The sequence below is a fragment of the Ischnura elegans genome, chromosome 7 (assembly GCF_921293095.1).
Source record: "Ischnura elegans chromosome 7, ioIscEleg1.1, whole genome shotgun sequence".
Classification (NCBI taxonomy): Eukaryota; Metazoa; Arthropoda; class Insecta; order Odonata; family Coenagrionidae; genus Ischnura; species Ischnura elegans.
In genome coordinates, this window is record NC_060252.1 from 64541580 (window position 1) to 64567716 (window position 26137).

The 26137-nt window shown below is 38.3% G+C and overlaps 1 protein-coding gene across 4 annotated transcripts in view; it reads left to right on the top strand.

Moving 5' to 3' along the window:
- Positions 1–26137, top strand: part of LOC124162594 (transcriptional regulator ATRX homolog) — an 86239-nt gene that overhangs the window by 21527 nt on the left and 38575 nt on the right. For all 4 annotated transcript variants that reach the window (XM_046539176.1, XM_046539178.1, XM_046539180.1 and 1 more), the window contains 8 exons: positions 1555–1731; positions 14746–14848; positions 16156–16278; positions 17049–17180; positions 20356–20472; positions 20818–20981; positions 22762–22919; positions 25215–25352. In XM_046539176.1, coding sequence (XP_046395132.1) covers positions 1555–1731; positions 14746–14848; positions 16156–16278; positions 17049–17180; positions 20356–20472; positions 20818–20981; positions 22762–22919; positions 25215–25352 — 1112 coding nt within the window. The remainder of the gene's footprint in view (positions 1–1554; positions 1732–14745; positions 14849–16155; positions 16279–17048; positions 17181–20355; positions 20473–20817; positions 20982–22761; positions 22920–25214; positions 25353–26137) is intronic.

Consider the following 26137-nt stretch of genomic DNA (forward strand, 5'->3'; position numbering starts at 1 on the left):
ATTGGTCTTTATAAAAGGGGTTAAGGTAATGCTTTATTTAAACCATTAGGAATAATATGCTGTCAGATATGTTTGTCATTTTGGAGTGGAAGTAGTGCAGCAAAATGTTTTGGGGTACTTTTTTTCCATTGTAAATTCAGCTGCATACTCTTTTATTTGATCATGCTATGTCTTCTCTTTTTCTACTTCAATTTTGCCTGAATCCTTCAAATTTTAGGAACTGAAGCATCAATTATGCTTCTTAGTTTTGTAGTTCATGTGATGTTATTTATCCAATCACTTTATTTTGTTTTTTTAAATGTTTTTGTTTAATGTGTAATTTTTTGTAGTTTTCATTATGACCTAATGAAAATCATCTTTAGCTTTTGAATAGGGATGGGTCGTCAAATCAACCAGCTCTATCCCCCTCTATCCACCTCTATCCCCCAAATTCATCAAATTCCCCAGATTTGAAGATTCGAATGTGGATTCTTTGAGATTCAAACTATTACACAAAGGGTTCTAAATGACACCCTTTCTGTTACGATTATGATGAGAATGACTTTTGCATTAATCCTACTAATTTTTCTTTCTAGAACTAAAATCTAGGTGTGCAATAGCTTTCTCTGAATAAGAAATATTGCAATGTCAAAGTCACTATCGTTCACCTTGAGGCATTGAACTTTCCAGGGTACTTGACCTGTATTTGAAATCATTTATGGACTTCATATTGGCACTTCGGTCCATGCAAGAGCCACGAATAATGCTCCCTGTGGGCTAATGTGGGAACTGTGAGCAGTGGCATAGCCATGATTTTGAAATGGGGTTTAGCGGAGATTTTTGGGTCCTTCCAGGATGTATGGAAAATTTTGGAATTTTAAATGTTAAAAAAATGATTTTTAGGACTCAAAAACAGTAATATTGTATGAGTATTTATGATAAAAAAAACAATAAAAATTGGATGAAAGAGCCTCTTTTTAGAGGCTCAAGGGGTAGGGGGTAGGGAGGGTTGTAACCTGGAAATTCCCTCACTCCTCCCCCACCCACCTTCACCCCCCCTGTCACCACGCCACTGACTGTGAGAGGTATTGGTCAGTTATCTGTTAATTGCGCATGAAACATTTCTTTCTGGAGGTGAATGTACATACATGCCCTCGGAAAATTTTATGAATTTTGTGAATATGGATTCGAGATTTAATTCAAATCCCTGAAAGATTAGATTTTGGCTTCGGATTTGTCAAAATTGCCGAATCGACCCATCCCTACTTTTGGAGAGTGATGTGATGGAAAGGAAACAATTAAGAACTGTGAACTGAAAACTAGAACGTGGAACAGAGCTGAAATTGAAACTGGCCATAAAAAAACTTTCACCGAAAACCAACCGACCCATCCTTAACTATGTTATTCATTTGTTCTCATTTTGCATGTATTTGTCCTACCATGCGCTCTGTTTGCGTCCTCATTTGTGCAGTTTTGTGGAGTTTAAGTTGGCATTCAGAGGAATGTTTTTAGTGGCATTTTTGGTAGTAATTATAGATAACATTTCTTTCGAAAATAAAGTCATTACTTTTGCAGGAGGAAGACCTGTAAGAATTTGACCGATACAGATTCTGATGTGCAGATGCTTTCATCAGATTCAGTGAAAAGCTGCGATTCAAGTGATTTTGAGGTTTCTAAGAAGAAGAAAAAGGTGATGAAGCGGAAAAATCAGTCTGACTCCAGTTCAGACAAGAGCTCAGGATCTGACGTCAAGTAAGTAATGTAGCTACTCATAGCTAACTTAGATGCTCAGTTAGTTTTCCAACTCACTTCAGATGATTAGCACAAAACGAGTTCAATCTCTAAGAGTGGAGAATGAATTGATTTGGTACATGCATTTACTAACCTGATTCAATGTGGATACATATTCATCAGTCTCTTCTGTTTATAGCAGTGGGCTTTTCTTGTCTTTGTGTGTCTTTTTATTATGGTGGACCCATTTTTCAACAAAACAAAAACTCATACTCCATAATATGCTGCTTCTTTAAAATAAAAATGTATTTTCAAGATGGCATCATATCCAAATGCTCATACAGTAAACTCTTGATTTTACGAAGCAGGATTTTACGAAGTTTTCGATTATACGAAGTGATATTGCGGTCCCGGTGAAAAGCCTATGCTAAATACATGGCGCTATTCGATTATACGAAGTTTCGATTATACGAAATTTTTTGAATTTACGAACCTCGGCTCGGTCCCTAGGAGCAAATGGCATTCGTTTATACGAACTACGGCGAAAAATTTGTCAACAAAACTAGTTACGACGGCGTAAGTAGCTAAAAAATCAGCGCTTCCAACTGTGGTCCATCAAAAGTGCGAAATCGTAAATGATAATGCAACTTTGGAGAGAAATGGGTCGCCAAAAACCTCACTGTGGGAATTTAGGGGGAGTAGGAGTTAAGTTAAAATATCGCGGCTGACATTATGCCCCTATTTACGTGCCTGTTCGTAAACATAGCATCGACAATAATTCGTAGTTAAACATGTCAGGAAGGTCGCGCGGAGTATTTCGTACACCCCTAATTAACCCTTTGCACTGCTGTGAACGTACTTCGAAGACTACTTGACTACTTTTCGCCGAAGCTCTTCGAAGGGTCCCTAATCCGGGACCCTTTCCTCGACGAGCTCACCCTCGCTGGCCCCTGAAACTGGGCTATTTTTAATGCATTACCTGACGCAACCCTGGGTTTCTAAGGGCAAAGGTGCCATGGGGGGGAAAAAGAGTAAAGTGCGTGTTACTGTGGGGCTGTGCGTCAACCAAACGGGCACGGACAAAATAAGCCCGTTGTCATTGGGAAATTTGAAAGGCCACGGTGCTTAAGACATGTAAAATTGGAAGCCCTCCCCGTTTTTTACCATGCAAATAAAAACAGCTGGATGACCCGAGAAATTTTCCAGCAAACGGTTATACGTCTACAGAGAAAAATTGCTGGAGAGAACAGCAAAATTGTTTTAATAATGGATTATGCCACCGTTCATAAATACGTGGAAGATCTAAAATTGGCTAATGTTCGAGTCCTCTTTCTACCCCCGAACTCGACTAGCAAGTCCCAGACCAAGGCATTATCCAGAATTTTAAAGTCCTATACCGGAAGAAGCTGAAGCGGTATTACTTGCGATGGATCGGTATGTATACATTCATCTATTTTGCCCATGTGCGTTTGGATATCGATTTAGATATTTTTATTCATGATTATCATTCTTTCAAATCTATTTGCTACTTTTATAAATGGGAACAGAAATTAATAACATCCCGAAATGGACGTTGATACATGCAATCCGCGCCATAATATCTTTTCGTGTATATATTGGCCTTTGTGAATGAACAACTTAAATATCATAAGTACTGGGCTCTATTTACCGCCAATTTATATTTCAGGCTTCTCGTAATGAAGACGCACTTCCAAGTCTAACCATGAACTTTCTTCTCACGCGCTTCCCCGTTCTCCCATGCTGGGGTTCTGTCTTTCCAAAGCCGTCCCTTCCCTCCTGCCGCCTTTGGCTGATCCTGCTGACACCCACCTTACGCATCCCAAACCCCTCCTTCCCCAGCATTTCCCATTCACTCCCTCCCTAAGGAGACTGAGCTTGTGTGCGTCGCAAAAAAATACGGCCCCCAAAAGTAGACTGAGGCAGAGCTGAAGGCCATTTCCCCACCCTTCTTTGTCCTGCCCCCTTCACCAGTCCTTGTGCTGACCACACTTCTTCCCTCAGGCAATCCCCATCCCACTCTTATTCACCCCACCCACTGGGAACGTTCCCCGATTGTGGAGAAGGGCATGGTTCATCTTTACCTGCAACGGGGGAAGTTATTAACCGGAGAGAGGCGGAAGAAGTATCTTCCACTATCGGGAAAATGGTGCCGCGCTTATAATTGTCTCTCTTCTTCTCAGCTGACTTCTCAATTGAAATTAATTTCTTTGCTCTTTCCACACTATTTATTTACGATTATGGCGCGACTATTTTTTAGTGCTAAAACTAAGAAAATCCTTTCTCTATGTCAATGATCCTTTGCCTAACTTTCAATACGGCGGAGAAAGGAACACGAAAACTAAATGAGGTGACGGTACAGGTTTTTGCGTGTCATTTTTTGGGAATTCACGCTAGCGAACCAATACTTAACCACGTTGAGAAATGATAAAACGTATCTTGTAGGAAAACAATCAATGTGGATAATAACGTTTCTATCTATATTTCTCCGATACTGTAAGATGTTTCTCCTGTCGTTTTCCGGTTGGAACCTTGCTCCTGTCGGCATAAAAGGAGAGAAACATACTATATGAACAGGTCACCTCACACCCGGTATGAAGAATACAGTCCTGATGAAGAATTAAGTTTTTTATGGCAACGTCTGCGAAGATGATGGAACACAGTAGTCGGACGGAGAACTCAAACAGAATTTACTTCAAATATTCGCCAGAAGATAATCACATCCTACATTATTTATGATCGTAATTGAATCTCAGTGAAAATAGAGCACATTCTGCTGAAAATACGAAGTAACTCGAAATATTAACTTACGAAGGTTATTTTGGAAACGGGCTAAGACCCTTGTTTTTCTTTTTTTCTCGTCACTGAGCGATAGAGGGCGACATAAATGGCGGTTAGGCCGGCTGCCGCTAAAATTCCGTGGGTGTCAGAAACAAATACCTATCTTTTGCATACTTAATAGTGGCTATTGGCTCCTAACCACAAATTTATAACTGTTAATTCTTATAATAAACATTGCAATTCATTATTTGATTACGTTTTCTAAACTGGTCGGGAATTTCTTTAGCGATCGTTGATGTTGAAGTATGAACAAGAAATGGGAATTTTATGGTGGTATAATTATTTAACGATTTTTCACATCATAAATCGATAGCAAAAAGCCTTTTCTATGAATTATACCGAGAATAACCACCGAAAACATTTAAATAAGACCACTAAAGACAAAAAACGGCGGAAGAAACAAAAGCGAACATTTTTTTCGTGACTTATGAAAAAGGTTTGAATTTACGAAACTCGATTTTACGAAGTGCCAATTTTCCGGTCCCACTGACTTCGTAAAATCAAGAGTTTACTGTATCACACTACAGGCGGTCCCCGCCTTTCGTACACAATGCGTTCCCGAAAACTTGTACGAAAGTCGAACCATTGACTTCCATACTACTTAGGGGTTACGTTCCAAAAGAGCGGAATATACGTACTAAAACCTTTTTTTTCACGGAATTCATTTCAATTGACTTAATTTTAATAATACGTTAATAAAACTCCTCAAAACATCTAATTTCTTTCGAAAATACGCAGAAAATGCAAATAAAAGTTTAAAAAACAAGAACTCCGTTGGCTATCGAGTGAAACTTCCTCTTGGCGTTTAAGTTGACATTCCACTTACTACGTCCACTATAAATAAAAGGACATATCAAGAAGCATAACAAAATGTATTTGTTGAACCCGCACTCTGGATACCTTTTAATTTTTACACCAAAATTCGATATTTGGCAGGTGACATTCGTGATCGCGTATATTCCGCATGTTATTCAAAAAAGACAAAAGGCAAACGGAATTCAGGTGATATTTCGTGCAATATCGTTGCTGAAGGTTTACATGAATTAAACAGCACTCAAACGAAAAAACACAATTAGAAAGAAGGTCTTACCAGTTTTATTGAAAGCTATTCGATGATGTCTAGTCAACTTCTTTTGAAAAATATCTTCAATGAAGGCTTTCTTCTTCTCTTGATAAAGGAGCCTATAGCAGGCAGTCTTTCTCCCAAATAAATCACCTAGATTAAGAGTCAATTACCAACAATTCCCTTCATTATATACGTTCGTATTGTTTGCATATACTGCCATTTGAAACAATTGAATGTTGGGATGCGCAATAAACATCGCGGGAATTTTTAAAAAATTACAGACCAACGTCCGAAAGTCCGAATTTAGCATACGAAAGTCGAGTAAAAGGTGTCAATTTTGAACGTACGAAAGTGGGAATTGTACGAAAGTCGAATGTACGAAAGTCGAGGACCGCCTGTATATCTTATTTAACATAATGTTGAATTATTCTAGGCAACAGCCTTATTGGTACTATTTCATACTGTATTTGCATGAATCTAGGATTCACAATTTTTCCATTTCCAGACTTCTTATTCTTGTTAATTTATAAAAGTTTTCACCGAACTTGCTAAAGTAAGTCCTCAAAAATAAATTTTAGCTTTAATCGTTTGCCTTCCTCCTACTCGTGTTTGTGCTTTATGTATGAAACATTTTTGCCTTCAACTAGTGCATCATTTAATTTTAACTATTGATGTGCAAACAACTTTAAATATGAGTGTAGTTGAAAGAAATAACTCAGTTCGACCACTTTTGACGACTTGACCACTTATTCAAAACTCAAGTTGAGTCAATAGGGTGGTTTCCTATTATTTTTTTATTGTCTAAATGGAAAGATTATTACTCCTGGAGCACGTATTTCACACATTTAGATTTTTAAATGACGATATTTATTTTTCGCGATTAAATGAAAAGTGAAATTTTTCAAGCACGCGAAAACGCGATGGGTAAGTATGAATGCCGGGAAATCTCTCCATATGACGTATTTCTCGTTCCCACTGCCGCCCTGTGAGGTGACCTTGAGGGAGGCTTGAGCGCTGATATGACTCAGGCTGTTAGCGGGTAGCTGAGTACCCTGCTAGCTGGTAGCGCTTGGCTTAAATAAGGATTATTAATACCTTATCAAACGAAGAAAACTTTCCGACCTTAGCCAGTTTTAATAAGTGATTATTAAGAGATGTTTCCCTGAGCTCTGCACCTCATGCATGCATTGGTAATCTCAGACGATGTATAACTCCTATCTACTCGTATAGAAACTAGGTCCCTGTGGCATCTCGTGGAGTGGCATCGCGTGGGCACCAATCTGGCCGTTTTCAAATGAGGATAAAAATGGACCATTGCCATTCGTCTGAACCGGTATTTCTAAAACGAAATAATTTGTGTATCATGAATACACTAATGGTGGGTAACGAATCGCAATCAATGCCTTTCGTTTTCTTTGATGAAGGAAACTACCCTATTGAGTGATGGTTGGAAAAAAGACTGGCTAGCAGATATGCTGGCAGATATGTACACCCATGTCTCGTATAGCGCAAGGGATGCGTTCCTTGGGGTCTTTGCGCTATACAAATTTGCGTCATACGAGAGCGTTTTAACATTGGGAGGATAGGGATGCGTTCCTGGTAGCATAGGTCCTGGGTATTGAATTTCCTCTAAAAGATATATATTCCCATAAATAGCCTTAGAAAAAATTATTTATATAAATGTTTATAGTTTAAAATATCTTTAACCTTTTCGCGCCCAGCTCCTTCTCGGTAAGTTGCTTTTGGCTCTACGAAGGGTTTGAGATTTTCTTTTTCGCCCCGTACGGAGTTATTCGGCTTGGGACTGACCAGGTAGTCGCTTCCTCCCCTTAATGACCCTTCCTAGCGGGGTCCAGGACCCTTTCCCCGGCAACTGGGCAAATATAATCCGCGACCCTTTTCCCCGAAGGCAGCCCATCCCGGCGTACTTTTGCGGTCAGTTAATTGTTAGCAGTGCAATTTTAATTTTTTTAATTGTTACTGTTGCATTAAATGTCAGTTCATCAATGTATTCCTTTCATTTTGCAATGCCTATAGAACTTTTAAACGAAGTTCTACGGTTATTTTTAGGGTTTTCAGCAAAACGGCATTATATCATTGACCAACAAATACTTTAAAGGGAATGAAATCTTTCAATGTTCCTAGCCTAATTCTAGGTATTTAAGATTTATGATATTAACATAATTTAGATCCATGATGCCAAAATCTACACTCCTCATTTGGAAATTTGCCTAACGCTCCTCTCGGCCACGTAACTCCGAACAGGTCGAGAACGTAAGCAAAACTAACGAAAGCGAAACGAAAGGCACTTCAAGAAAAAAATCCTGGCTGTATAATTCCAAGAAAAAATGTATTTCCACCGAAACATCATTTGAAAAAAAATCCTTGCAGGAGGAGGAAGGGGAATGCATACAGAACATTTACGGTTAAATTTGAATACACACAAAGAAAATTTTGAAAACAAAATGAGCTTTTCCGAGAAGAGTGAGGTTATCATCTTCCACGTACATATTTCAGTAGGAGAATACTTACACCAATATACTCTTGGGTCTTCCAGTTGGAGGATAATAAGTTTTTCCTAGAAAACATTAATGCGCTAATGTGTCCTGAAATAAGCCCGTGAGGGGCACAAAGCAGACCACCTGGATCCTGACCAGAGAAGCAAGATATGAGAGTAATTACCTGGGTGGAGCAGTTCTCTTTCATTCATGGTATGGGCTGCATCGCACAGCAGGGTTCCACAGAAACCATCCCTGGTATAGGTAGTGGAATGCGTACAGATAGTTAACGGCTAAATTTGAATACACGCCAAGAAAATTGTGAAAAGAAAATGAGCTATTCTGAGAAGAGTGAGGTTATCACCTTCCACGTACATATTTCAGTAGGAGAATACTTACACCAATATACTCTTGGGTCTTCCAGTTGGAGGATAATAAGTTTTTCCAAGAAAACATTAATGCGCTAATGTGTTCCGAACTAACTCTGTGAGGTGCAACCTGACCAGAGATCCAAGATATGAGAGTAACTACCTGGGTAGAGCAGTTGTCTTTCCTGCAATGGTATGGAATGCTTCTCACAACATGTGTCTACTGTGACGGAACACGACATCACATATAGGGTAGGAAGGAGATCGAGCAAAGGAATGATCACGCCAGAGAAATCATTCTTTAACATATTACACATATATTTTCACCTTCCAAAAAAACACACAAAAATACCCTGATGATAATGATTACAATGAAACAATATATTTTTACCCTCCAAAAACACACAAAAAATACCCTGATGATGATGATTACAATGAAACAATATATTTTACTTTCCAAAAACACACAAAAAATACCCTGATGAGAATGATACTACTTTTCTTTAACGAACAGTACTTGAAAATTAAAACTAATTGAATCTTGAATGACAGTGAGAGATTATTGCAAATGAGTTCTTCTTCATAACACGAAGAAAATATGAGAGCATTTATCGCGCACTTGGGGAACACTTTCACGTAGGATTGGAAAGTTTCACTTTGGGAAAAAAAGGACTGGGGCGTGGTGTGCTTACGCTTCCGTTTTTCCGGTGAGGATAACTTGTAGAGGAACTCTGCAAGAACAAACATCTACTTGCGTTTGTTCATTCGTGGCAAGTCCTCTTTTCTTCCGCTCAAACCGGCGTCGACGTCATCCACTGCCAAAATGGCCCTTTCCCACTTTCCTTCCTATTGTAGGTGTTCTCTCCTCTGCGTCCGCGACCAACTGGGCATGAATCACCCTGCATTGCTCATTCACAACTCACTGTCTCACTTTTTCTCCCCCTCGTCACCTGGGGACGTTTCCCTATATATCCGTCGTCACCTACCCATAATCCCAACCACTTGACGTCGTCTGCACTCGGCACTGGCAGAGCCGACGTAGTGGCCACTATTTGAACTAAGCGAACAACATACACTAAATTTTTTAATACAATGATGAATGAATCAAATATTGCTACAGAACATATTCTTTTATTTTATTTTATTTCTTTTTTTTATCCCCTGCTCGAGTCATCACACTACGTAAAACATTCCTTATCATACATTATCGTACATTAAATTTACGAATTTTAAGGATATGCATTAATCAGTATTTATAGCAAAATTCGTTTATAATACCTTTGTATTCAAAGGTTGGTAAGAGGTTATTAAAAATAGTCGCTGTAATTTTGGCTCACGACAAAGAACTGAGAGAATCATATTTTATTACATTACGAGGGCTTTTTTTCAAAGAAGTTAAATCGAATATTCTATCGAATTTCACCGCAAATGTACATCTAGAATGTAGCTAACACAATAACGTATATTTTTAGATGTAAATCATTACAATATCGCTCCTACAAACTTGCTAGTAGGTTATAAAAATAACAATTAAACATCTAACCTTAGGGTCTCCAAAAATTGTTCTAGGTGATGATCAACTCCGTTGATATGAACGCTAGAATTCCGTTTAAAATTTGGAACCAATCAGCAGAGCATACAGAATGTAATTCCTTGCATTGATTTTCAATAAATGCAACATGAACGTTTTTAGTTATTTTAACTTATAAACAAATAAGTGACCATGAGCACCTTCCTTGAGTGGGTCACTAAGTGCCGGGATGGGCCGAGATAATCCCCACGCGGACAATAGGAAAGGGTCGGACCTCTCACGCCGAGAGACCCTAATGGCGGTTGGGACCCACTTGGCATGCTTGACCGCGAAATCGTGAAAACACGGCCTTTGGCCGTTTGCTTCGAAAACGTCAAGCCGTGATAATCTGGCCTTCCTTCTTTAGCATCAGAAAATTCAGGCCGTGAAATCACGCCCTGCGTAGGGAAGAGGTTAAAGATAGTATGCACGCATTTGAAGACTTTTATTCACGTTAAAAAAAATTCTTACGTGCTTTTGAAATTCCCTCCTGTCGTGCGGGTGGGCTAACACCTGCTATCTCAGGGGTTCATAATGCATTGCCGGCAGTTGACGATTCTTCAAACCAGTCTAAAAACAACTATTGTGTCACCCAGGCCCTTTTGTCGCGCATCAAAGTGACAGGCAAATGCTACTTTGAATGCCATTTCATAGCTAGCGGAGTTTATGAATGATAAATCATTTTAATTTGAAGTCCTCCGAGTCATTAGGAGCTATGTGAAACAGTCTTTAAATGCCTTGAAACCTGACCCAGGTTTTCCTTCCCTGAAAATGAATGTACGAGAATGCATTCTTTTCCAAAAGAATATCGTCTCGTCAACACTAAAAACTATTTGAGGGGGGAAAGGAGCCACTTTCAATCACAGCTTGGAGTTCATCAGAAAATGTTGCAGTGACTGCGCTATCAACACTTGCAGATTCACCCGATATCGCCGCACTGAAAATACCTGCTTGCCGTTTAAATTCTGGAACCAACCGGAGCTTTCACTAAATGTCTCGGAGCGATTACCACTCTCGTCTTTTTGTACTGATTCACTATGAACTTTCCGTATGTGTAGACCGCTTGGTTGAAGTTGGTGCGGCTGAGATCACTGATGTTTTAACTTCGTCTTTATTCAGAATAAGGCATCGTGCGTTTAAACTTCCGCGCAATATCGCTTTGACGTTCTCCATTTTCAAAGAAATTGACCTATATCAATTTCTCTTCTAGGTTTATGGTTTTTCTTGATAAATTCTTGATTTTTCTACCCGCATTCCTATTTTTTGCCATTTTCTCTTGGTTTTTACTCAGCATGGCTCTATCGAAATCACCTTCTACTTCTGAACTGTATTCTTGAGACGCAGAGGGCCTATGACTGTGGGGAGGGAACGAAGCTGTTATGTTTGAGACTCTATAGGGGACCCTCTTATATGTTGATGCTATTCATGCGCAGCTCGGCCACCGCTCCATTTCTCCCCCGTGAATACCAATGACCTTGAAGGCTTTAGCGTAGACCCTCAACCTGGAAGTCAATCGCTCGATAACCTATAATGGCAAAAATTACATCTCAACTAGTATTGCTAAAAAAAACTCATTTCCACTAGCCCCACGCTTAATTAATGATCTAAATTAACTCATTCTGTTAAGGAGACGAGATAAATTACTTCGGTAGGCCGGCTATCTGGACCCAATGACGAGTAATACTTTTGGCCATTGCACAGCAATGGATTTTGATTAATATATAAACAAAAAAGAAGATTTTAGGCAAGCAATAATATTAATATGCGTAAAATGATAGAAATTTCGTGTGTAATTAGCACAAGTTCACGTTTTATCGCGAGAGCATTTAAGATTTTTGATTAGGCTACACTGCGTTCTAATGTTTCCCAAAGGAACGAATTTGCGCTATATCGAAATTGCGCTATACGAGACATGGGTGTATAGAATTTAATACTTTAAAAGTTAATAATTTAATTGACATACTTCCCCAAGTAGTGTACTCCTGTTTTTGGTCAAGGAATGAGATATCTAATAAGGATGGGTATATTCATGTACAAGTGACTTAAGCCTCAACATCACTACAGTTATATTAATTACAGTGCAGAGGATGAAGTTACATATCATTCTGTCTTTTTTAAGAAATTTTATAATTAATCAGAAATATGATTATATATCTACAAAGAGCACACAGAGGGCTAGCCCCCGAACTTATTCCCCAGAGGGTATGCGTTTTGGTCGTAGTTTTGGAACTGTGGCAGAGGTGTACCTTAAGTGAGGCAGTTCCATGGTCGTGCGGCCGATTTGAATTTCTGCTGAGGGGCAAGTTGTGTCCCCCAGTTGTGGGGAGAAAGGAGGGGTGTAGCAGTGACCTTGAGGCTTGTATAACTCAAAGGGAATGAGGAACCCAACGTGGTCCCAAAAAAGTGCAGGATTTCCAGAGAACAATAGAAACTGATACCTCTGCAGCTATGTGATTGGATCCCTTACCCTCTCCCTCTAAATCGCTGATCTTCTACTAGCTGCCTGCCTCCACACCCTCATTTTGCCATCTTGCGCATGAGTCATCTATTGGTTTCTGGGTGACGAAAGCTTATTTTTCAAAATTAGTGTTTCACCTCCATGATCTTGTAAGATTGCTAATGTGCTCAAAATTGATCAAAGAATGAGTCCAAGCCAAATTAGGTGCTGACATCATTTGAGTGTGTTACGCATATTACCATATAAGTCGACAAAACACAATAATTTGTGTAAATATGGGGATTACTCAGAAATTTTGGACTACACTCTAATCATGATAACAGTGAATCTGGAATTTTATACTTCTAACTAGGGATTTTAACTAAAATTTTTATTGCTACCCGGATATCTTGCACTTGGGCACATGTTCTCACCATTGTGTCACGACGAGGCGACTGCTTACCTATCCTGTTACCTTGGCTCATACAGGATAAGGTTACTGAAAGGAGAGTGATACAAATACTCATAATTGAGTCGGTTTTTATTGGAGCTTACACTTCATTCTTTACCCTTCTCTGATTTGGGACTGGCGCACACGGAGGTGGGAGTCTGGGATGTAAAATTTATGTGGCGACAAGTAGGGAGAGGCGGTGCCGATGGTCGGGGTCCTGGACGTTCCCGGTTGGAGGTCCGCAATTGTCATCATTCGAGGTCTACCACAGTTCCCGCATTATGGTCACGGAGGAGAGATTTGCAGAAGCCCCCCAATGACAGCAAAAAGAACTCTTTCCAAAAAACTGAAAGTACCAAGCACTAATCACTTCGCGCTAAGCACTCTCCCAGGGTAGAATTTCTGCCCTATATATACTAGTTCCTGGGGGTGCGGGTGGCAGGAAGAGGTAGGAGCATGGGGTCCTCATTGCATGGTCCAGAGAAGTCCGAATTCTCGGAAATGCTCCTTGGATCCATTTAATCCAGGGCGGGAAAAGAGGCATCACGACACCTTTCCCACCGCACAGAGTATCTTCCGCTCACCACAATCGGATCGCTAAGGAGCTTAACTCTACCAGACTAGCCCTCGTGGCAGGGGTTTCCTCCTGCACACTTCACACGTCTTCCGCACTGGCTGGCAGCTAAAACTGTGGACTCCCGTAGGCCAAGGAATAATAATATTTTACGAAAACTTATCATTGAAAATAAGCATTAAAATACGTATAATCCTGATGACTCCACTAGAACAACCCTAAGAAGAATGCATGATACCTTCAAATGCACGTGAAGGCTGTTCCTTTTCTGACTCCGTTTTGCATGATCAAATTTTTGTTTTTCATGTTCTAATTTTAAATTTAATATCAATTTTATGTTTAATTTTAGGTTTTCAAAGAATGCAATAAAGCAATACTAATTATATAACCTTCAATATGCATATAAGAAAGAACAAAAGTATTGCGGTGCTGTGTGCACGCAAGTTTGATGTAATCATGGGTGACAGTTGCGTCAGGATCTGGGAGCCGTATTGAAGTAGAATGACTTTCAAAGTGTTCAGCATTTTTCATTTTAATTTTCATTGGTATTTGAAATAGGTGGAAAAATGCTTAGTCAGTAAAGCAGTATTTGATATTTGAGTGAGGTATTCGGAATAAAATTAAGTATTTGATATTCGAATTGGAGATAAAAGCTATTAGATCCATCTCTACTTATGAGTTGTGACCAATCGGACTTGAGTGTGTGTGGCTCTTTGGATAATGCAGAGGTGATGCAGTGGTGACCACATCCCCGTGCAAAATGGATAGAAGTTGAAGTGATAAGATTTTCATGCATTTCCTAAGTTTAATTTGAACAAATAAAATTATAACTAATAACTTCAGGCTTTACTTTGTGAAACTGTATGTATTTTAATGCCAGGACATTTAGTTGCCTAACCTAGAAACTATGGACTGCTGTCCCATGATTTTTGAGATAGTTTCTCAAATTCAAGAGTGTTGTTTTGCACTTAATGTCATCCTTGGTGTTCTGTGTAAATAAAGAATGTTTCAACAGTGCCTTCTTAAAATATTTTGAGATACCCCAAGCATCCAAATTAAATCAACAATATGTTAATGTTTAGCCTTTTCGTATCAGGAATTGGGAATTAAATTATTGAGAGGAAAATGTTGGTATATTGTGTATGAATGATTTGTACAAAAGGCAAAGCACATGTAGCAACTGTAATTAAGCTTGCATGTATTTTTCCATAGGAAGAAGAAGAAACGCCGTCGAATTAAGATGATGGATTCAGATTCTGATGGTGATATATTAAGTGTGGAAGAGAAAGAGAAAAAAGACAATAAAAAAGGAAAGGTTTGTATGAAATTCTTTTCCATACTATGTACATATGTATTTATATTTACGTATGATTGTGCTTATAGTGTAGTGTGAATGAATGATGGAGTTGATTGGAACAGTGGTTGATGTAAACTAAAATTGACAACACGGTATGGTATTTCTTAACAGCCCTCTTATTGCTCTACAACAAGGACTTGCTATCCCTCATTATTCTGCTTTTAGCTGCCCAGAATAAACTTAAATATGTAAACCAATGTAGAAAAAAAAATTTTTCATGATCTATTTTTCATTTGTTTTCACGTAACATACACATATATGATCTTCCATGGATAAAAATGCTGTGATTATAGCATAATTTCCATTTATTATATTATGTAATCATCTTTTTTAGTGTGCTCCCCATACCTCTAGCAAACTATAGTGCAACCTCGATAAAACGAGACCCCACGTTTCTCAAACAAACACTCATTATAGGGAATTGTTGCTTTACCATAGGTGGAGCAAATAATAGCCAATAAATCTATTGTCAACTCTTATTTGGGTCTGGTGACAGAGACATGTCTATCCGATAAACTTAAGCATAAATGCAGACGAAAGGCAATGTTTTTTTGCATCATTAAATTTTCTTGCCTTAATAACGAACTCGCCATTCAATTTATAGGCACCGTGCTGCGTAAAAATCATGCAAAGCATTGCTTTGTCAATCGTTATCCCAATGCACAACCGACGAAGCCACTTTTCTATGCATATACTTAGCGCATTTATGTGATCATTCTACTATTTTAGTATTTTCTGCTGAAAATTCAAACAGTTACTGATACAACTGTTTCGAGGTTATTTATGCCTCAAATGCCGGAGGAACAAAAGAAGATTGAGCATTCGTGAAAGTTAATGCCATAATATTTTCACCAGAATGAATTATTTATTTATCAAACGAGAGTTTACTACATGAATTTGGGATAGAGCACTCCATATTAACTTTATTTCTAACGGATTGCCTGCAATTACAGAGATTAGGGACTCTCGTTGAATGTTTTCTGGTGATGAAAACTTTCGCTATGGCGAGTGCCAGTACTAAAAGGGCCTCGTAAAAACGATTTCCTTTTTAACATGCTAATCATGGGGTCAATTGATGTGCTTAGGCTATCTCTCGTAATAACGAGGGTCTCGCAATAGCCCGTACTCGCTTTAACACGGTTCCATAGTAGTTTTTTATATTATGATGGTATTTCATTTTTCTGATTTAATTTATTAATGATTTGTTGACATTTGTGTTTAGTTTTTAATTAACATGCATGATCATTACCATTTCCTCTTTCTAGGAAGAAACTGCAAAAGGGAAGATCCATCGGCAAGGTATGAAAGGTCGATTGGCCCAAGAGACAAAAGCAGCTGGTAAGGAGGAGGAGGAGAGAATGAAGAGGATTGCAGAAAGACAGAAACTGGTATGTGGACATGGGCATTCTCTCCTGTTTTGGGGAAATAGTGCTCTGGTGTATGATTCATAATTAATCCATGTGTGAAAATTAAATGCATGGATGACATTAAAAAAAGTTCTTATGTTTAGCCTGGAAATTTTTCGTTAATTCAGTTCTGGAAACTGGTAATTTTGATTCCCTAAATCATAATAATAAGAAAAACTTAAATCACAACCATTACTCTGATATTTTTTACTGCATCCTACCACTTTTTGTTATTAGGTAAATTTTTCAAGACCCAGCAATTTAGATGTTTAGAAAATTGAAATCTGGTTCACTTTTCCACTAATTTGTTCATCACATCATGTGTTTCAACTCACAGAGTCATCCTCAGCCGTAACAGCAGGGGTTGAACCAAGGTGCCACTCCTGAGGATGTCTCTTATGTCAAATAGTGGAAAAGTGCACCAGTATTTCAATTAGTGGTACCCTCCTCTATGTGAAGCCTGAATCTGTAGGTATTATTTGTGATTCTGCTATCTAGTTGTTTGTTGTATTCTGTGTACCACTTTTTCCTCTCTTTGTGGCCCGAAAACTTTCCCTTTGGCTCACCTCGGTACTTTCGTTGCCTGCTGAACTTTTTCAAGGGGGACATGAGTGTTCAATGCCATGCACAGTGGTAATGGCTTCTTTTGTTGCCACATCCCATTTATCAGGCTCTATAAGTTTTTAATCTGTGGGGTTAATTTTTTTTAAGGGTTTCTACCTTGTATTTATGCTCATCATTTCTCTTTTCAGTATAATGAAATCTTTACTGATATGCGAAATTTGGAAGATTTGAAGAGTTTAGTCCTGGATTTTGATCCTGATACTAAAAAACCTCTAGTATCTGTTCATCCAACTATAGTCAAGAAACTGAAGCCTCATCAGGTAAACATATTGCTTAAATTGCAATGTATTAGATGAAGATAGCATGTTAACCCTTTCAGTGCCAGCGGGCCGATCCATCGGCCCCGGGGTTATGTGCGAAGAGTGCCAAGGGCCGATCTATCGGCTGTTTTTTTTTACACTCACGTCTTTTATTTTTTGTGTTTCATGTAGCTTTGGTAACTATTTTTAGTATCCGTCATGCTTTAACATGCCCATAAGTTTTGGGAGTAAATTTAAAAAATGGTTTGTGAAAATGCGTATTAGGCTTTCTGTAAATTTTTAAGCGCTAACCAAATTCGCAAAAAAAAAGCCTTGTCATTCCTCAGCATACCGGGGAAAATAGGCTGGCACTGAAAGGATTAAGGCATCATATATTTCCCCAGCCCACCACTAACCTCAGATTTGGCACCTAGCAGACATTTATGTCCAGGGTCTTCAGATAAGAGTGGAAATACATATAATGTGTTACGTATACCTAAACATAGTAACGTACTTAAACGGAGGAGTGAAGACTAAAAATGTCATGTGAACTATTTGAATACCTAACATAACTCCTTATTCTATGATGTGGCCAAAATTCAGTGGTATGCACTGTCACCAGTGCTCAAACTAGTCTAAACTTGGTGGGCATATGGATACCTTTTTACTCCATGTTTTTTTGCTGTTTTCCCGACTGAGGTTTTGGTGATTGCTTTCGTTTGCTTCCGTTGAAGTTTTAATTTGATTGTGCCCTCTTAATTTTTCACTTGAGGGTAGCTCTGGTGTGTAGTGAAATAAGAATTAGATGAAGATCTTGTGTGAATGCTAATACGGTTGTTACCCTATTTATCTGAATATAGTACCCCCTTTTTTTCCAAGAATGCCCACGGTAAAAGTGAATGGGGGACTATATTCAAACCCATTTTTTTTAATTTTCCCGAAGCTAAAGCCTCAAAATTTGGGGGGACTATATTCAGAGGGGGACAATGTTCGGAGAAATACGGTATTCATGTACCAGCCACTTCACTGTTAATAGTTATTGCCTATAATTTAGGAGTATTAGACCAACCATCAGGTTGAACTACTAAGTGAGTGAGGAATAATTGTTCAGGTTAGGATGCAATCATTTGGGGATAAGTGTTGAAAGATTAGCTTGTATGAGAATTCAATGGAGACAATAGAGAAATGGACAAACATTGAAAAAATCCTGGAAAGTGAACTCCTTGGGTATTGGAAAGCTGTGTACTCAACTTGACCTAAGAACTTATTTTCAGTGATTTCTCGAGAAAAATGATTGACTTTGTTAACCAGAATGAGTTAAAATGCTCAGGGAAATCTGGAAACTAGTGTGGGAGGAAGGCAAATATTCATCATGGAATATTTTATTCCACGGAGATAATGTAATAGTCTGGAGGGTGCATCCTCATTGAGAATTGCAAATTTTTTTTGAAGTACAGTAGACTCTCGCTTTACAATATGAATCTGTTCCGAAGGTAATCAATGGTGATAGGCATCACTTCATTTTAATTATAGAGAAACTTAGTAAATTTAAAAAATATATAATTTTGGATGACTATTTTCCTCATGGTTTGACATCATCTGGTGGTGACGCACCCCAATGTAACTATTCGTCCAAAATTATATGTGAAATTAAGAAAGTTTTTTTTTATTCAAAAAGAAGAAATTTTACCAAGTGGCACCTCAAACTATTGATTATATTATGCGTGCTAGTACCACAAACAAGACAAGCTGTTCCAGAGGATCTAACATAAAGTGAATTCCATCAAATACTTACTCGGCATTATTTCAAGATGAGAAATCAGTTAAAAGAGGATCACCTCATGTAAATGTTGCCTTGTTAAAAAAAAATGTGTTTTATTATAAAGTAAGGCATAGAATTGAATAAATGATGACATGATGCAAGTGTGAGAAGAAAACTTGCAAAAATTTAAATAGTGTGCTCTTACAGCCAATATCAAATGCTGAATCCATTGTAAGTTGAGCACATTAGGAAGTTTGGATCCATTATGTACGTATTTGGAGTTTCAATACAGTAAAACCTCTTTACATCGTAATGGAGGGGACCAAAATTTGGACTATTTGATGTATGGAGGTTCACTATAGAGAGGTTTCAGTGATAGGCACCATTTTTTCATATCCTTTGGAAATGAAAGGCACTACTGTCTTTTATACCATTATATTTTTGTGTTTAAACAAACATTCATACATCAGTGAACATATATTTACTATTTAATAATTACAGAAAACGAGTGCTATCGCATGATTTTTACTTAGATTCGGGAGAAAATTATGTGATCTTTCTCAATTCAACAGTCACTTAAAATGATTAGGATAGTTGGATATCTTTTTCTTATTTACTCTAAGGTATGCTCTCATATGGAACAAAATGGCCACAACTAATGGTTAACGTGAAAATTACAGCATATTAAAGGTATATAAGAAAAAAAAGAGTTAAACATTCATTGCTGAAAATGTCATTCGATGTAGGTAATCACGGCTGCATTAATGGTCTCTTGTTGTCTCGGTACGATTTGCAGAGGTAGTTAGGCCGTCTCGGGGGTATCTCCTTGGTATGATAAGTGGAGGTTTTACGATATAAAGAGGTTCACTACATAGAGGTTTGCCTATAAATTTACATGTAAATCAGACGGGACCGTAGGGGTGGTATGATGTATGGAGGTTTATGATATAAAGAGGTTCACTACATAGAGGTTTTACTGTATAAAGATAATACCCAAGCCTTAAGACTGGTAATTTTTGTAGAGTCTCTGGAGTTCAATTCTAAGGTGATGTGTGAGGTTGGTTGCTTGTGCTGCTGATTAGATCAATAGCCTTAACTTGGGAGAAAGTGCTTTTCAGTTTCGTCTGTAAAAAAATCTTTGCAAGTGTATTAGGCCAAATCCATTGATACATTGCCCAATCAAATGACTTTTTGTCCCAGTCAATGTGAGAAAACTCATGTAAATCCCGGTACTGCATTCCATTCATGCAGATTTGTACCAGATGAGTGAGTCCAGAGGATCCTGGTTGCCCAAATAATTGGAATGTAAAGTACATAGTGATAATGATTCAGTTGCTCAATTATATTTTACGTGTTCTATTTTAAAATTATATTTATTGTCTAACTATTAGCATGTCTTTTGGCTTCAGATTTTCACTCCTCCCTCTTTTCCAGGCTGAAGGTGTTAAGTTCATGTGGGAAGCATGTTTTGAATCCTTGAAACAAATGGAAGAAACTAATGGTTCTGGTTGTATTTTAGCTCATTGTATGGGACTTGGAAAAACCCTTCAGGTAAGGAATGGGCCATTTGTTACTTATTGCAGCATTAATTTTTTTGTAAAAAGTATCATTGCTTAAGAAAATACTTCAAAGTTTTTAAAATGTGAATGTTGAATATTTTATTGAATTCCTTGAATATATTCCAAGAAATTCCTTTTTGTAGGCTAAATTGTTTTCTGTGTAATTCTTGGGTAAATCTTGAGTAGTTGCTATTAAGGATGAATAATGCTTCATTATTTCACAGTTGCTTGGTGACAAAGTGAAAAATTCTGTGTGAAGTGAAAGGTGTGTTCGATCTGAACCATTCTAGTTCTTGAAATTGTAATAAGTGTAATGATTTCATTTTCTGTTGTCTAGGTAATCACTTTGGTGCACACTTTGTTGACCAATCCAAAAACCAAGGTCCATACAGTCTTAGTAATTTGCCCCTTAAGCACTGTATTGAATTGGGTGAATGAATTTGAGCTCTGGCTAAAGGATCTGGGAAGCGGAGAAGATGTTGAAGTGTTTGAATTGACTAAGTAAGTTTCTGATTTTATATTTCTTAAAAAAAAGCTAGAGACAACAGCTTAATTCTGCACACAATTTGAGACTTGAGGCAAGATATTATGGAAGCGGTGCATGACCACACAAATTATGTATTGGCAGCTTCCACTCGTAAAAATATTTTATACGACCTGGTTTTCTTTTACAGTACTGTTAGGCAAAGTGTTATTTTCGTACGAGTTTATATGGGGGTAAGAATGCAAGGATAGGGTGGCAGATAAAGGGGCGGGAGATTCAGAAAGTCGGGAAGTGAAAGAGTTGGAGGGTGGGAAGGAGAGAAGGTGGACAGTCAACAGTGCCTGAGGGCTTAAAAAGAAAACCTGTACATAAATTGAAGGTGGGTGACGAATTACTTTGTAGTATGTGATATCATTTTCAATAATGTGAAGGCACCCACCTGTCCTGTTTTACATTTGGGGCCAGATCGGTGAAAACTTGGACGGTTGGCATATGAGGCAACAGGTATCCCTTGCCTGACTAGCAAAAGTGAGTCAAACTCCCGGGTCAAAAGCCTTAGTGGATGGAATTGAGGAAATTCATGTCCACGCTCACGTTGGTCCATCAAAGTGTTTTCTTTCAGGCACCTTGGTGAGGTTTTTCCTCTCTACACTATATCTTTTAAAGACATACACGTTGAGTCCAAATATGAATCTTAAAAGGGGAAAAACCTCGCCATGGTGCCTGTAAGAAAACACTCAGATGGCCAAACGTGTGTGTGGACTTGGATTTCCTCACAATCAGTGCATTCTATCCTCTAAGGCTTATACCCTCTGGAGTGTGACTCCAATTTTGCTTGCTATATATTGATTTCGAGTTAACTTGATGATGAAAGACCATGATCTCACTTGACAATTTATGAACCAACGCCATTGGAGGCTAAATCTGGAGGGCATCAGTGATTTTTAAAAATGAGCATCTAATTTCCATGTGTGAGGTTACGGGATTGAGTGGTTTCAGATGGCTCTGCAATTGTGGCACCATCTTTCGCTTATATTGTCGAATAATCAATGCTGAAATGTTATTTGAAGGCTTTTAAGGCAAGCATGGATGACCCAAACTTTCACTTTAATGTCTTGTCATATTCATAATTTACGTGAAACAAACAATACATTATTATTTATACAGTTATTCTGTTATTTTGGAGTGCTTCCCAGACTCATTGAGAGCTTTCTTCGCTGGTCCGCGATCTTTTTGGCGGCGATAAAAAGGTTTTACTTGTATTATTACGGCTCCGTGTAAGTACTGGTTTCGAAATCCACGCATTGGAGGCTGCGTGATCACTGATACAGAAAAGTGGAAAAATGCTTCAAAACCACTGCGCGACATCGGAAACAACACTTTCAGGCACCACGCCATCACACCACGTGGTCGCGTCTCGCACAAGTTGCTCAGGTTGCAACTGCTGCAGGACGTGTATCCGTGATCACTGAGTGCGATAGTGCACTGCAAGGCTTGGAAAACAGGAACACGGAGCTCCCGTGAATGCAGCTAGCATGCGATCGCTTCCGTTTAACGAGGGGAATTTAATGGAAATAATAAGCCAGGTGTATCCTAACATTCAAATGCAGTAATTCCAGTGATTTTGTGTCCGATTTCATTTTTTATAAATATCGCGGAAAATATTGAGCGAGAGTGAAATTCATGCATAGATAATCTGCAACACAGATATACCGCACTCGTATAATCGGGAGTCTGCTGTGTATTTGTTTTATCCACCATATCAAGAGTTAATTCTGTTATTTTCTCACTTTTCAGGTACAAAGCGAATGTTGAGAGAATGTACCAATTGAAAGACTGGAAAAAAGAGGGAGGGGTGATGATAATGGGTTATACTATGTACAGAAACCTCACAGGAAACAGGAAACTCAGCAAAAAGTTTTCTCAGGCCTTCCAATCCACCTTAGTGGACCCAGGTTTGTGGATCTTAGGAATAATAAGGTACATTGTATCCCAATTGATTGCATTGTTAACTGTGAGTGTCACAAAAATGAGCTTGTAATAATGCTTGATGGATAATATGCTGATATTGGTCTTGCATCTAATGTGAGCCCCATTTTGAAAAAGCTGCGTGTGAATTGCAGTTGTGAGCTGCAGTAATGAATCAAGTTGTTCAGTTCTCTTCCATTTACCTTCCAAAGTGAAGTTTGAACTTGAAGAAGCTGTCTGTAATGCCAGCAAAACATGTGATCAAAGGTGAAGATTAGGTTTCAGGTAGATAACCTGGAAAGCTCAAATTATCCATACCACTTTGCCTACAGTAAAGTTTCAGGGATTATTCAAGAATATCTATCTTGAAAGAAATAGGACAATGTTCTGGAGGAATAGTCCTATGCCTCCCTTGAGTTCTTTCAGGCTCATATTTATCATTCGGCTTGTTTCCTCAGTATAAACTTAGCCCATCAACAGGGAGTATTTGAGGTGCTAGGCATTATGAGTTTCAGTTTAAAGAACTAACTAAAAAAACATTCCAGAGTTCCACTAACGATAAACAAGGAAAAAGGGCACGTGGTAGCAAAGTGGGTGGAGTGGTTGCCTACTGACTGAAGGTTCGTGGGTTCAAATCCCAGGTGGAGCCTCTGGACACCCCAAGGAAAATCCTTAGAGTGCAAGGTGGCCCAGTGAAAGGACCTGGCCCCATGCCCTGAATGTGTGGATTTCACACGCCTGTGTCTTAAGGCAAATGCCCAGTTAAACTGTGAGGGTTGTTCAATAAGGCCTTAGAATCTACGAGAGATCACTCTCTTAGAGTCAAGAATTTATTTTTTCCAGGAAGCGGCAGTCTTGGCTTGTCAGCTGTTAAGCCCGTGTGACACTTCCCAATTTATTGGCCAATCCATTGGATATTGGATTGTGGACCCACTGACACACACCAATTTCTAGCCCAATATCCGTTTCACAATATTGGACACAATTTCTCACCCAATCTGGAATTTAGAACAGGTTCTATTTTCTTGCGGCCAATCTCCAATCAGAAATCAGTCTTGTCGCATCCTAGTGGCCAAAACTAGAAGCTCTTTGCAAAACATTCGGTTTGGCTATTAAGGCCGCTTTACACGGTGAATGATATTTCGAAGGATCATTCGAATGATCGTTCGAAAGACCATCATTCACCGTGTATAACGGAAATTTCCTGCATTCGAATGATCATTCGAATGTAATTTCAGGCCTGTTCTAATTTGCTCGAATGATTTCCGTGAATGATATGAGCGCACGGCATCCATCTTGCCATTGGCATCCACCTCGAAATTTTAATATAATATATAAAAACTTTGGAAGCATGACAACCCATGAAATAGCTCAAATAATTAATATGTACTTTGAGAGAACATAAATTCACAGACATCAACTGTCTAAAGTGGGTAATTCGGAAATAACATTTCGGATATTTAATGAATAAAAACGTCATGTTTCTCCTCGATTGTGTCTATATTTTGTTTAATTTACTATTATTAAACTATATTTCATGTTTTGAGCTTTAAAGTTTCGGGTGAAAGTTCCAATTAATGACACAACCTCTTTATTCGATGAACACATTCCAGCCAAAACGAGCCGCTACCTTATCTTGGCTCACCTATGAGATCACAATATTGCCTATCTCTAATCATTCAAGGAACTCACCCGAATGAAATTTCGAGAATATCTTTGCAGCCCCTCGAAATAGTTATTAAATTTACAATTATTATGCCACTTCCCATTCTGTAGCTCATTGGCAATCAATCTGCGTCTTGAGATGCTCTTTTGTCATTTTGTGTTATGTGGCATTCTCTAGCGGGATATTAGAACACTATAACGGCCAATATTGGTGTAAATATTGGTATGTGTCGTACGATGCGTAAAGCCCAATATTTTAACCAATATTGCGCGCCGATATATTGGCCAATAAATTGGGAAGTGTCGTACGGGCTTTAGAGTTAGCAGCTACATCGATCCAGAGAATGAACCAAATATTAATTTATGAGTTTGTTCTCCAAATTACTCATGCAATAGTATTTTGTTGTGGAAGGTTATTCGGGAATTCCATCGGGTCAGGTTCTCCAACTCTATCTCGGCTGACGTTTCGATGAACGAGAACTAGTCCATCGTGATCATGCCCTGATGATGATGGACATGGATGTTTTTCTTTGCCACATAATTTCTAATAAAATACTGTGGGTATTTTATTTTACCATGGAAAATTGACTGATTTGAAACTCTTTCTATCCAATTAGGGCCTGATTTGGTAATATGTGATGAAGGTCACCTTTTGAAGAACATACAATCAGGTCTATCAAAAGCAGTCAACTCCATCAAGACCTCCAGAAGGATTGTTTTGACTGGCACACCCTTACAAAATAACTTGAAAGAGTGTAAGTAATGTTGGATGTCATCTGTATATGTACTAACTGTACGTAGTAATGTTTATAGTCTCTGTTGCATCAAAAAAATATTTTCATTTGTATTTTGAATTATTTATAAACTTGGTATCCTTCCTTTGTGACATTTTTTCCTCCTCTAGTCACTTCATTCACATGTTCCCATGTTTTATGTTTGTCCAAAGACTCAAAGTAAGTATGTAAGATAGGCCAGCCCTTATTTTTCAGAATTTGGAAAAGTCATGTGACTCCAAATGACCTAAATGATGTTTACAGGTATACATTTGCTAAAATCCGGTTACTTAAAAATAACAGAAATCTGTGCTGCCCCAACTTCCCTAAGTACTAAGGACACAAACATGGGTGTACCTAGTGGGGGGAGGAGGTGATCCCCGCTAGAAGCAAAAGTAAATGTAGTCAAAATGAAAGTTTTGAACAAGTTTTCTTTAAATCCAAGAAAAGTGATATTAGTATAAAACATGGAATTAAAATAAAAATATTTTATTTTTAGCACATAATTTTAAAAACTAATACAGCTCTGCTACCATTTTCTTGAAATTTTTGTTTCTTAAACGTTTTCCGTGTGATAACTTGAACAACCACAGCTTGTCCCCCTATAGTTTTGATCCTGGGTTCGCCTTTGGGCACAAGGTTGAAGTCTTTGTGACTGAAAAAACTATTCCAATGGAAAATGTGAAAGTAGAGACCTATGGGGTTAAAATTTTGTTCGTTTTCATGTATCTCTTAATTGTTTATGAGGTATTGCATAATAAATACAG